Below are 15039 nucleotides of genomic sequence, written 5' to 3' on the forward strand. Positions count from 1 at the left end.
GATTCAGATATTCAAACTATTAAATGAAAGGAACTAAAATAAACAAACAAACAAACAAACAAATAAAATAAGTGAAAGGAACTACCAGCTAAGAATAATGTATCCAGCTTTCTTTTAGAGATGAAGGAGAAATAAAGACCTTTCCAGATATAAAAAAATGAGAGAATTCTACACTACAGGGCCTGCATTAAAGGAAATACTGAAAGGGGTCAGCTCACCCAAAACAAAATGACACACAAAAAACACATAACTGTGAGTAAGGTGACTATCAGGCAGATAGAAGCAGAGGATTACAACCCTTACTAAGAACAGGGCATTATGAGCTTTCAAAATAAGAAGTTTACTATAGCAAGATAGTAACGAATGTTCAGCATACATAGGGACAAATTGAGATAACAATAACAGAAAAGGGGAGGATTCAAATATACAAAATCGGGAAGGAGAATGGAGATAAGGCACACGCAGAAAAAAATGGACTGTTATATATGAATAACTAACCTCTACATATTCATAATGGTAACTAAAAACCAAAGATTCAGAACTGAAGTATATAACATAAAACAATAAGGACCAGAGGGAGAACCCACAAAAACTAACAAAACAAAAACAAAAACAAAGAAACAAACAAACAAAATGGATGCACAAGACCAAGGAAGCAATGGAAACACCAAGCTACCAGAAAGGAAAACATAAAATGGTTCTGGGAAAACTTCATATTTAAAAATCACCCTAAATGTAAATGGACTGAACTCATCGAAAAAGGTACATATGCGGCCTCCAGTAGACACATCTCTGTTCCAAAGACAAATATAGACTCAAAGTGAAAGGTTGGAAAATGATATTTTAAGCAAATGGCATTCAGAGAAAAGTAGGAATAGTGGTACTAATATCAGACAAAATGACTTCAAAATAAAAATTGTAAACAAAAATATTGAAGGACACTTCATCATGATAAAGGGAATCATACACTAAGTCAGGGAGCCCTGAAATATATAAAGCAATTAATAACAGGACATAAGGGAGAAACAGACCAAAACACTATCATAGTAGGGGACCTAAATACTCCACCATTGAATATGGACTGATCATCCAAACAGAAAATCAATAAGGAAATAACATCCTTAAATGACACATTAGACCAACTGGACATAATTGACATTTATGGAGCATTCCATCCCCAAAAAACTGCTTATACATTCTTCTCTAGCGCACATGGAACATTCTGAAGGATTAACCACATACTGGGACACAGAGATTGACTCAACAAATATAAGAAGGTTGAAATCATACCAAACATATTCTCTGATCATAATGCTGTGAAGCTGGAGATCAACAGTAAAAAGAAAGCAAGAAGAACCATAAATATGGGGAGATTAAACAACATGCTACTGAAGAATAACTGGGTTAGAGAAAATAATGAAAAGAGAGCTCAAGAGATACATGAAACGAACGATAATGATAGTTTAACATATCAAAACTTTTGGAACATGGCAAAAGAGGTCATAAGGGGAAAGTTCATATCATTACAGGCCTATCTCAAAAAACAAGAACGAGCCCAAATAAACAACCTAACACTTCATCTTAAAAGACTAAAAAAGGAAGAACAAATGAAGCCTAAAGTGAACTGAAGGAAAGAAATCATCAAAATTAGAGCAGAAATAAGTGAAATTGAAAACAACAATAATAACAACAACAACAAAAATAGAGAAAATAAGTGCAACAAGAGCTGGTTCTTTGAGAAGGTTAATAAAATTGGCAATCCCTGGCTAGACTCACTAAAGAACAAAGAGAAAGTATGTAAATAAACAGAATCAGGGATAACAGAGGGGTAATTATGACTGACATTGTAGAAATACAAAGAATCAAACAAGAATACTGTGAAAAAAATATATAACACCAAATTTAACAACCTGGAAGAAATGGACAAGTTCTTAGAAATATATAACCTTCCTATACTGGATCAGAAAGAACTGGAACATCTAAATAGACTGATCAACAGTATGGAAATTGAAACAATGATCAAAAACTTACCAAAAAGTAAAAGTCTGATACCAGAACGGTTCACCAATGAATTCTACCAAACATTCAAAGAAGATTTAATAACCATTCTCCTCAAACTCTTCTAAAACATCGAAGAGGAGGCAATACTTCCCAACTCATTTAATGAGGCCAATATTACACTGATACCAAAACCTGGGAAAGCTAACACAAAAAGATAAAACTACAGACTCATATCTCTCATGAACATAATGCAAAAATCTTAAGATACTAGCAAACCAAATACAGCAGCGTATTAAAGGATTATGCATCATGATAGTTCAACATATGCAAATCGATTAATTAAACAAATTAAAAATTAGAATCATATGATCATATCAATAGATGCAGAAAGTGCCTTCAACAAGATCAAAACACTTAACAAAATCAGTATAGAAAGAAAGTACCTTAACATAATGAAGGCCATACATGACGAACTCTCAGCCAACATTATACTTAATGGTGAAAAACTAAAAACCTTCCCTCTAAGATCAGTAACAAGGCAAGGCAGTCCTCTATTGCCAGTTATTCCATATAACACTGAATGTTCTAGTGAGTGCAATCAGGCAAGAGAAAGACATAAAAGGCATCCAAATAAGAAAGGAAGAAGTCAACTGTCACTATTTGTGGATGATGATTCTTTATACAAAAACTCTAAACACTCTGCAAGAACACTACTGGAAACAGTAAGCAAATACAGTAAACAAAATCTGGATACAAAATGAATGTTCAAAAATCTATAGCGTTACCACACTCTAATAATGAAACGGCCGAAAATGAGGTGGAAAAATAATTCCCTATGCAAATACAACAAAAAGAATAAAACACCTAGGAATAATGCTAATAAAATGTGTGAAGGACCTATACACTGAAAACTATAAGACCCTATTAAAAGAAATCAAAGAAGATACAAAGAAATAGAAAGATACTCCATGGTCTTGAATTGGAAGAATCAACATAATTCAAATGACCGTATTACCTAAAGCATTATGCAGATTAAATGCAATTCCCATCAAAATCCCATCAGCATTTTTTAAAGAAATAGAACAAAAAATCATCAGATTTATATGGAAGCACAAAAGACCCTGAATTGCCAAAGCCATCCTGAGAAAAAAGAACATGTCTGGAGGAACCACTCTGCCAACTTCAAATTATACTACAAAGCGACAATAATCAAAACAGCATGGTATTGGCATAAAAACAGACACGTGGACCTGTGGAACAGAAGAGAGATTCCAGAAGGAAACTCATATTTATATGGGCACATAATTTTGACAAAAAAGCCAAAAATATACAGTGGAGAAAGAAAACTTCTATAAATGGTGCTGAGAAAACTGGAAAGCCACCTACAAAAGAATGAAACTAGACTGCTGTTTATCACCACACACCAAAATTAACTCAAAATTTATTAAGGACCTGAATATAAGACCTGAAACAATAAAGTGCATAGAAGAAAACATAGGGACAAAATTCAAGGACCTTGTACTTAAAGAAGATTTTATAAATTTGACCTGAAATGCAAGAAAGGTAAAAGCGAAAATAAATGAATGGTACTACATCAAACTAAAAAGTTTCCGTTCGGCAAAGAAACCATTGACAAGGTAAAGACACAACCATCCAAATGGGGAAATATATTTGCAAGTAACATCTCCGATAAGGGCCTAACATCCAAAGTATACAAAGAACTCATACAACTCAATAACAACAACAAAAAACAAATGATCCAGTGAGAAAACGGGCAGAAGACCTGAACAGACACTTCTCCCTAGAGGGCATACAAATGACCAACAAATATTTGAAAAGATGCTCAATATCGCTAGCTAGTAGAGAAATGCAAATCAAAACCACAATGAGATGCCATCTCTCACCTGTTAGAATAGCTATAATCAACAGGACAAATAATAACAAATGTTGGAGAGGATGCGGAGAAAAAGGGAACCTCATATACTGCTGGTGAGACTACAAATTGGTACAGCCACTATGGAAAATAGTATGGAGGTTCCTCAAAATGCTAAGAACTGATCTACCATATGATCCAGCAATTCCAGTACTGTGCATTTACCGCAAAGCCTTGAAAACCCATATCTGAAAATATAGTTGCACACCAGTGTTCATAGCAGCATATTCACGGTGGCCAGGAAATGGAAGCAACTGAAGTGTCCTACAATAGATAATTGACTACAGAAGCTGTGGTACATATATACAATGGAATATTACTCAGCCATAAGAAGAGATGAAATACTGCAATTTGCAACAATATGGATTGACCTTGAGATAATCATGCTAAACGAAATAAGCCAGACAGGAAAAGTTGAAAATCACATGATATCACTTATATGTGGGATATAAACCTAAAAGCAACAAATGAACAAGACAAACGGAGACTCAGGGACATGGACAATAGATTAGTGATTACCAGAGAATAGGAGGTGGGAGAGGAGGGGAGTGATAAATGAGGTAAAGGGGGTCAAATATCAGGTTTAGGGGAAGGGTGAAATGGGTATATAGGATCAAATATATGGTAGCTGAAGGAAACTGAACTTTGGGTGGTAAACACACAATAGAATATATAGATGTCAAATTATAATGTACACCTGAGAATGATATAATTGTATTAACCAATGTTACCCCAATAAATTAATAAAAAAAATAAATTTGTAAAAGTTTACATTATTATCAAGAACAGGACAAGTATAATTTCCACTTGTAAGAGTTTGCAAAATTTTTCTTGGTGTCATACTACATGATTATTTAAAAAAATGTTCTGTGAATATTTCTCTGAATGTCATCTAAAAAGAGGGTATATTCACTGTCTATAAAATATATTTTTGATATTAATTAGATGTGATGAATTATATTTTTCAAATATTCTAAGTACCTATTTTTTTGGTATCCTTTGTCTGTCATAGTTAAGTTACATGAAAGTCTCTCATATAGACAATTCTATAATTTTTCTTCTTGTATTGGAAACATTCTTTTCTTTATATATTTGGATGCTTTTTTAGCAAAAAAAGTGGTTCATGAATACAATATCTAATATAGCTTATATCTTCTATCATTATAAAATTAATTTCTTGGGACCTATATGATTGTATGGTTATTGATCCTGCTTTTTTTCCAAGTAGATAAGTGACACTATCAGATGCCTTACCTGAAGAATGGATTGATTGGGAGGAGGTAAAACCAAAAGATGAGAAGACAGTGAAGAGGCTCTTATGATAGTCCAGGAAAGAAACCATGAGTGACTGAATTAACACAAAGGCTATGGAGAGGTTTTTAGCAAGTAGAATCATCAAAACTTGGAATTACTTGGATTGAAGGGGATTGGGACAAGTAAGAGTTGAGGGTAACATCTAAATTTCTGACTTAGTTGACCATTATTTAAAAGGCAATATAGGAGGAAGAGCTGGGCTGACTTTTCAGAATAGGTCATTTTATAAAGTTCTTTCTTTTTATATTCATCCCAAAGGACATAAGCCCAGACTTAAAGCTCAGTGTTAAATCTTTGTCAGCTGATTGCTTACTCAAACTGAAGTCTTTCTACCTTAGTGCAAAACACTAGGCTAAGTACTAAATTTTAGAGATAACACATTTCTTTTATGTGCTAAAATCTCTTTCATAAATTTAAAGAGTAACTTAGACTAATAAAGAGGGAATAAATGTCTTATTCCATCTCCAGGGTAGTCTATAGGTGAAGGTTAGGTTTTTCACAAGAGGGCAGCATCACCTAATAAATTATGCCATCAAAAGCCTCCAACAGGGGCTGAGAGGGGAAGCCGAAAGTGTAGACAAGGTAGGTTCAAGGAACCATAGGACCTGCCACATCATGAAAACTAATTATAGCCTTACTACCGGTAAGGCTATAATTATGGTCACTCCTAAGTAACTGCCAGTGGCAGATATTGCTATAGCAGGGAGGAAGAAGACATGGAGCTCACCATGGGAAGATGAGTGGGTGACATGCCTGAACACTCATTGTTATTACTGCCTCAGAAGCCACCCTGCGAAACTGTCTACATTCCCTTTAAGTGCTAGTATAGCTGCTATCTCTGTATAACCAGTATCTCACAGTGACCTTTATTTCTTCTTCAGATCTTTACCACCCCTAATTGTTTCCAAGCAAATCATGTTATCTAAAGGTTAGGTTGCAAACACACTACAATTCTGATACTCTCCTTATTTAATAGTGTTTGGTTACTTTAATTACTCTACATACATTACTTCATATAATCAACACAACGATGCCATTATATAGGCACTATCATTTCCCATGTGACAGAACTAGAAAGTAGCACACATGGGTCTATCTGACTTCAAAACAAAAACTGTTCCAAATTCACTAAGCTACTTCTTCAAAAAATCTTATTTAAAACATGAATCATGACCAATTTGAAATTGAGTCAGTGACAATGTGTCCATTGTATAAGGAATTACTTAAGATGCCACCTCCTATGCAGGCACGTAGGCAGGAATGGCTTAATATTAGGTACCAGCAGGTAATACAATAAATGAACGAGATCCTATATAACTTTACCCTTACTAACTCAAAAAATTTTTGCCCTAAGTATTCTCTCCTTAGAATAAATCATTTGAATGTAGAGCATGAAAACAATGGAAGAATTAAAAATGGTTTCTTTTTCTGGTTTGGTTGACTGAGGGCATGACAGAACCTGTCACTGAGATAAGGATCTTGGGAGGAGAAGAAGATGATATGTTAAGTTTTGAGCAAGTTGTGTTTGAAATGCTTCTGAGATACTTAAGTATAAATGTAAAATAAGAAGTTTGCTATATGAATCTGAGGAACAAGAAATACATTTATCCACATATAGATAAAAATTGAAGCTCTGGAACTGAATGAGATTTTCCATAGTATATTAATGAAGTCAGAAAGGGCGGAACTAGGGGGGAACACCAACATTTAAGGGATAGTCAGAGGAGAAACAGGTAGTAAAGGAATCTAGTTTTGAAAAAATGAACAGAGAGATAAGAAAAGAACAAGGAAATGGGTATCTTGAAAGCAAGAAAGGAGAGTTTAACAAAGGAGGGCATAATCCTTAGTAACAAGGGCCAATGCTATATGTAAGTCATATATGATAAAGACTGAAAATAATCCATTGACTTTGACAATTAGGAGTTAATATGTAGCTTCTGACAGAGTAGTTTCAGTGGAGTGTTGAGGGTCAAGTTCATAATGCAGTGGGTGGAAAGCTAAATAGTAGGTGAAGAAGTGTAGACAGTAAGTATAGACTCTCTATTTGAAAGACAGTATGAGCAAAAGGAGGAGGATGAGGCAGTAGCCAGAGGGGAAGTACAATTATGGAAAGACACTTTAAATTCTTTTTTCTAATAAAAATAATTAAGATGGAGTAACTTAGGCATGTCTATATGACATAGGAAACAAATTAATGGAGAGGAAGAAGTACAAAGATGAAGCAGACATTTGGAAAGTTCAACAGTAAACAGGTGTTTGGCGGCAACAGAAATGACTATGTCCCAAAATGTCCCTACTTTCCTTCTGCTTATACCACTCTACTTATCTGGAATGCCTTTATTCTCCTGATGGTTTATTTTTCAAATTCTACTTACCCTTTAGCTCAAATTCCATTTCCTCTATGAAGTCTTACCCTAGCAATTCTTCTGAAATACTCTTTCTCCTAAACTCTTATAGCAATGTCTATCTGAACAATCCATTTGACAATCACTCTTCAACCTGCAAAATCTCTTTAATTGCTTTCTTCAAAAATGCTTTGCTCATAAGTTTGCCGCATGTGTGTCTTTTCTCCTCTGCTAGACTGTACACTCCTCAAGGGCAGGGTTTATTTCTTAGAGTGTGTCACAGACTCCAGAATACCTCCTATGGCTGGTAGTAGGGTACCTTTAAACCTATGAAGTTGATCAGTGGCAGCCTCTTATGAAGGAGGCGATAGAAAACCACTGGGTTATGTAGGATCTTGGTTTATATGGAGTCGTTTTCATTTTTTCAATAGCAAATAAGGAGCAAATTTTTCAGAGGTAAAATAAATTTATCTAAGATGACATGGGTAGTATATGATGGTGCCAGGATTTGAACCAAAGACCATTTCTCCTATGCTTTCTGTTTCAATTGTCTAGAATTGTCTTCATGAGAAACACATCTTTCCTTGATACTGATAGAGACATGACTCTATTGAGGCTTTACTATCAATCAAGTGTTTTTGATGGCCTCAGCACCTTACCGAAAACCTCTGTGTACCTTACCTCCTGACAATCAGCTTGAGGATCCTGAAAGAGCCTTTGATGAGGATGAGGGCCTCTTGGCGGGAGCCATACAATGGAGTGCCATTGATATTCACCAGCTCATCACCAGTCCTCATCTTCTGGGACAAGGCTGCCTTGCCCCCATCTTCAATCTGTATTTCAGAAAATAAAACAGAAAGCAGACGGTGAGGCAACTGCTTATCCAAAATTCTACTCCCTGACTCCTCCCAACCTCTGAGCCTTGAGTAGTAAGGGTAGCAGGGAGATGGCTCCAGGAAGCTCCAAGCAGCAGCTAAAAAGCTGATCACAGGTCATTATTTACTGAAGGCAAAGCTTGGGAAAGCCCTTGATGAAAGAGGCAATACAATAATAACACAATATTTGTCCTGGAGGAATCCACTGTCCATCTAGAGAGACAAGCACTTCTAAATAAGAGAATAATACTTGGAAGAAATTCCACAGTGCGGGCTTGTGCAGCAGCATGAGAATAAAATGTGCACCTAAATTAGAGCCAGAAGAGCTAAGCTCCAGCAAAATGACCTTTAGCAAGTCCTTTTCTATCTCTGGGCAGACTTTGAACTCTGACATATTCGAGCTTGAATCTTGGCTTTAGTACTTCCTAGCTGTGTGACCCTGAGCAAGTTACTAATATCTTTGTGTCTCAATGACCTAATATGTGAAATATAGGTAACGAGAGTACCTATCTCACAGGGTTGTTAGTATGTGAAGTGTCTGGGAGCAGTATATCCTCAATAAATGTGAGCTCTGATTATCATAGCAGGGAGGTTGATGGTGAAGGTGACTTCCAGCTTAATATTCTGTGAGTGGAATTGCAAATTCAAAAGACACAAACTATGTACAGAGTAATTGGTAATTTATCTATGTCACTTCAACATGTGCCTAGCACAGTCCTAGTATCTGGCACATAGTAGGCATTCACCAAAAGCTGGGAATCAGGGTGTTCACTGTTCCACAACAGCCTACAGAATTTCCATTAATCAAGGCAATCTTGGCAAGAAGGTAGGCTGGCTAGGGGGCATTGAAAGCAATGCAGAACTAATAGCCACTAGTTTGTAAAAAAGAAAAGCAAAGCAAAATGTTCCCTAACGGTCTTTGCTTTCAGCTACTTTCATATGTAACATTCTTACTACCCAAATGTGAATTTGATCTATTGGAACATCAGTTCTATCCATGGTGGCAGGAGTCATCTCATATATCCATTATTTCATTCCTCAGGTTTGTAGTGATTTTCTATTATGCATAGAATGACATGATGAGTGTTAGTGGTACAGAAATGAATAAAGCATAAACAGCTCCCAGTTTCAGGTGTTTGGAAAAACACGGAGTGAGAGATGTCCCAGATCTCTCCCATTGAAATAACAATAAACCGAACATCTAAAACTCAACGAAAAACATCCAAACTGCACACCAGCACATCTGATCTTGGGTTCTCTGCAAAAGAGCTACCACAGATGTTGGGTGGTGGACTGGGAAAAACAAAAATGCTGCTTCTCGCAGCCAGACCTCCAAGTAGGAGGAGGGGGAGAGGAGAAGGTATGGCAAGTACCCTAAACTGCCCTGCCTGGTAGAGCTGTGAGCTCCACGCTGCTGGTGGCAGGGCCCAGTCATCAGGGCAGAAAGCAGAGAAGAGGGTACCATAGAGAAGCAGGGACAGCAGAAAAACAACAGTTAACAGTTGCAAAACCGAGACTAAGACACAGCCCCCATCTCGCAACACAGAGAGTCCCTCCCGCATTTCCACCGAACGCCGTGGAGCCCAAGGGAAATCTGAGCAAACACTACCAAAACTGTCACTAATATTGACAGTGAATGAGACCGAAGGTAGCCAGTGGGATTGAATATAGGGGGGAAAAAGCATTATTATGGTTTTAAATAAAGCAGGAATCCAAGAGGCTTAAACACCACTTACTGGAAACTGAAAGAAAAATGCCTTCTTTGCAACAGGCTAAACAGAGACCGTTATATAATAAATTGTTTTCTGGAAAAAAAAAAGCAGAATACACTTCCATTAATGCCCAGGTAGAGAAATTGTCCATTAAACACCATGAACAATCAAAGAGACAAGGCATCTCAGAAAGAAAGAAAAAAACTCCAGAAAATAAGTTTATAGACATAGAAATAAACAACTTAAATGACAGAGAATTTGGTATGATCCTTATAAAAAAACTCAATGAGATTCAAAATGATTCATATCAACAATTTTAGGAATTGAAAAAAAAACTGGATGAGCAGAATAATTCTTTAGCAAGGAGATTTAAATCCTCAAAACTGTCAAATAGATGTTCTGGAGATAAAGGACACATTGGAAGAGATGAAAAATGAAATACCTAACTTGGGAAATACAGTCAACTAAATGCAGGGAAGGATCAGTGATATTGAAGACAGAAATCTAGAAATAAATCAGAAGGAAGAAGAGAGAAACCTAAGAATGAAAAATCATGAAAGAGAAATATAAGAAATAGCTGATACCATCAGGAAAGGGAACATAAGAATAATGGGAATTCTTGAAGGGGAAGAAAAGAAGAAGGGATTAGAAAGCATTTTTAGACAAATAGTTAAGGAGAATTTTGCAAATCTAAGGAATGAGCTAGAACTTGGAATTTAAGAAGTCAACAGAACATCCAATTATCTCAACCCAAAAAGGCCTTCTCCAAGACAATTCTCAGGACAGTCAGGGTCAAGTCATTGGACTTCTCAGCACAAACCTTACAAGATGAAAAATAGTAGAATCAAATATTCAAACTTTTAAGTGAAAGGAACTACCAGCCAGGAATAATGTATCTAGCTAAACTCTCCTTTAGATATGAAGGAGAGATAAAGACCTTTCCAGACATACAAAACTTTAGGGAATTCTCCTATGAGGCATGCATTACAGGAAACACTGAAAAGGGGTCAGCTCATCTAAAGGAAAAAGACAAAAAATAAATAAATAACCATGAGTAAGGTGACTATCAGGCAAATAGAAGCAGAGAAGTGCAACCCTTACTAAGAACAGGGCATTATAAGTTTAAACAATAAGAAGAGATTTGCTATAGCAAGAGAGTAATGAAAATTCAGCATACATACAGGTAAAATGAGACAACAATGACTGCAAAATGGAGGATTCAAAGATTCAAATTCGCAGAGGGGAATGGAGATAAAGTATGCGCAGAAGAAAATGAACAACTGTATATATATTACTATCATTTACATACTTCATAATGGTAAACACACGCTAAAGATTTAGAGGCAAAGTATACAATATAAAACAAGAAGAACCAGACAGAAAATCCACAAAAGTCAACCAAAATAAAGAAAACAAAAACACAAGGACAAGGAAGCAATGGAAACACTGAGCTACCAGGAAGAAAAAGATAAAATGGCTATAAGAAGACCTTGTATTTCAATAATAACTCTAAATGTAAAAGGACTGAAATCACCAATAAAAAGGCATGGAGTTGCAGAATGGATCAAAAAAAAACCCCACAATATGATGCCTCCAGGAGAAACATCTCAGTTCTAAAGACAAATATAGACTCAAAGTGAAAGGGCGGAAAATGATATTTCAAGCCAATGGCATTCAGAGAAAAGTGGGAGTAGCAGTAATAACATCGGACAAAATAGACTTCAAAATAAAAAAGGCAAAGATGATGATGGAGATATCAAAATGATAAAGGAAGTCATACACCAAGAACACACAACACTTATTAATATCTATGCTCCCAATCAGGGAGTCCCAAAATATAGAAAGAAATTACTAACAGAAGTAAAGGGAGAAACAGACCAAAACACTATCATAGTAGGGGACCTAAATACCCCACTGTCAGATATGGATAGATCATCCAAACAGAAAATCAATAAGGAAATAACATCCTTAAATGGCACATTAGACCAACTGGGCATAATTGACATTTACAGAACCTTCTATCCAAAAACAGCTGTTTATACATTCTTCTCTAGTGCACATGGAACATTTTTAAGAATCAACAACATACTGGGACACAGAGTAAGCCTCAACAAATATAAGAGGGTTGAAATCATACCAACCATATTCTCTGATCATAATGCTTTGAGGCTGGAGATCAACTGTTAAAAGAAAGCAGGAAGAACCACAAATACAAGGAAATTAAACAACATGGTACTAAAGAATAACTTGGCTAGAGAGAAAAAAAGGGAGAAATCAAGAGAGACATAGAAACGAACAATAATGATAGTACAACATATCAAAACTTTTGAGACATGGCAAAAGCGGTCACAAGAGGAAAGTCGATATCATCACAGGCCTATCTCAATAAATAAGAAGGAGCCCAAATAACCTACCATTTCATCGGGAAAAATAAAAACTAGAAAACGAGAAACAAATGAGGCCTGAAGTCAGCAGAAGGAAAGAAATAATCAAAATTAGAGCTGAAATAAATTAAATTGAAAACAAACAAAACAATAAACAATAGAAAAAATAAATGCAACAAAGATCTGGTTCTTTAATAAAGGACACAAATAAACAAAATCAGAGATAATAGAGGGGAAATTATGACGGACATCATTTAAAAACAAAGGATCATACAAGAACACTATGAAAAAGTATATAACACCAAATTTAGCAACCTAGAAAAAATGGACCAGTACTTAGAAAAATACAACCTTCCTAGACTGAATCAAGAAGAACTGGAAATCTAAAAAGATTGATCAGCAGTAGGGAAATTGAAACAATCATCAGTATCCTCCCAAAATGTAAAAGTCCAGGACCAGATGGCTTCACCAGTGAATTCTACCAAACATTCAAAGAAGTTGTAATACCTATTCTCCTCAAATTCTCCCAAAAAATCAAAGAGGAGGCAATAGTTCCCAACTCATTTGATGAGGCCAATATTATCCTGATACCAAAACCTGGAAAGATAACACAAAAAAAGAGAACTATAGACTGATATCTCTCAGAAACACAAATGCAAAAATCCTAAATAAGATACTAGCGAACCAAATACAACAACATATCACAAAGATTATACAGCACGACAGAGTGGGTTTCATCCCAGACGCACAGGGATGAAATCTCCAGCTTCAACATAAGCAAATCGATCAATGTGATACATTACATAAACAAATGAAATATAAGAATCATATGATCATATCAATAGATGCAAAAAAGTCCTTCGAAAAGATACAGCATTGATTTGAACAAAACAATTAAAAAATTAGTATAGAATGAAAATATCTTAACATAATAAAGACCATATATGACAAATGCTCAGCCAACATTATACTTAATAGTGAAAAACTAAAATCCTCCCCTCTAAGATCAGGAACAAGGCAAGGCTGTCCTCTATTGCCACTGCTATTCAATATAACATTGGGGGTCCTAGCGAGTGCAATCAGGCAAGAGAAAGATATTAAAGGCATCCAAATAGGAAACGAAGGAGTTGACCTGTCACTATTTGCGGATGACATAAGACTCCCCAAGAACACTACTAGAAAAAATGAGCAAATATAGTAAATGCTCTGATACAAAATCAATGCTCGTAAATCCATTGCATTTCTGTATTCTAATAATGAGGTGTCAGAAAAAGAAGTGGAAAAAAATAATTCCTTTTTCAATTGCAGCAAACAGCATAAAACACCTTGGAATAAATTTAACAAAACATGTGAAGGACCTATATAATGAAAACTACAAGACCCTATTAAAAATATCAAAGTAGATACAAAGAAATGGAAAGATATTCCATGTTCTTGAATTGGAAGAATCAATATAGTTCAAATGACTATATTACCTAAAGCATTATGCAAATTAAATGCAATTTCCATCAAAATCTCATTGGATTTTTTTAAGAAATAGAACAAAAACTCATCAGATTTGTATGGAAGCCCAAAAGACCCCGAACTGCCAAAGCCATCCTGAGAAAAAAGAACATATCTGGAGGCATCACTCTGCAGGACTTCAAATTATACTACAAAGCGACAGTAATCAAACGGCATGATATTCATAGAAAAACAGACACGTGAACCAGTGGAACAGAATCGAGAGTCCAGAAAAAGTAAACACATATTTATATGGGGAAATAATTTTTAACTAATAAGCCAAAATATGCCGTGGAGAAAGGAAAGCCTCTTTCATAAATGGTGCTGGGAAAACTGGAAAGCCACCTGTAAAGGAATGAAGCTAGACTGTTGTCTATCACCACACACCAAAATTAACTCAAAATAGATTAAAGACCTGCAACAATAAAATGCATAGAAGAGAATATAGGAACTAAACTCAAGGACCTTGTACTTAAAGAGGGTTTTATGAATTTGGCCTCAAAGGCAATGGAAGTAAAAGCAAAGATAAATGAATGGGACTACATCAAAGTAAATAGCCTCTGCTCAGCAAAAGAAACCATTAACAGGGTAAAGAGACAACCTTCTGAACTGGAAAATATATTTGCAAGCAACGCCTCCAATAAGGACCTAATATACAACATATACAAAAAACTAATAGAACTCAATAACAACAAAAAACAAATGATCCAATCAAAAAATAGGCAGAGGATCTGAACAGACACTTCTCCCTAGAGGACATACAAATGGCCAACGAATATTTGAAAAGATGCTCAACATCGCTAGCTAGTAGAGAAATGCAAATCAAAACCACAATGTGATAAGATCTCACACCTGTTAGAATAGCTATAATCAACAGGACAAGTAATAACAATTGTTGGAGACGTTGTGGAGAAAAAGGAACCCTCATACACTGCTGAAGGGACTGCAAATTGGTACAGCCACTATGGAAAG

General features: G+C 35.7%; 1 protein-coding gene across 3 annotated transcripts in view; it reads right to left on the reverse strand.

Annotated features, from left to right (window-relative positions):
• The window catches only part of SHROOM4 (shroom family member 4), a 218319-nt gene that overhangs the window by 95590 nt on the left and 107690 nt on the right, over positions 1 to 15039 (reverse strand). For all 3 annotated transcript variants that reach the window (XM_016153263.2, XM_016153262.2, XM_016153264.2), the window contains one exon: positions 8275 to 8426. In XM_016153263.2, coding sequence (XP_016008749.2) covers positions 8275 to 8426 — 152 coding nt within the window. The remainder of the gene's footprint in view (positions 1 to 8274; positions 8427 to 15039) is intronic.

Source organism: Rousettus aegyptiacus, unplaced genomic scaffold (genome assembly GCF_014176215.1).
Source record: "Rousettus aegyptiacus isolate mRouAeg1 unplaced genomic scaffold, mRouAeg1.p scaffold_m13_p_9, whole genome shotgun sequence".
In the NCBI taxonomy this organism is placed as follows: domain Eukaryota; kingdom Metazoa; phylum Chordata; class Mammalia; order Chiroptera; family Pteropodidae; genus Rousettus; species Rousettus aegyptiacus.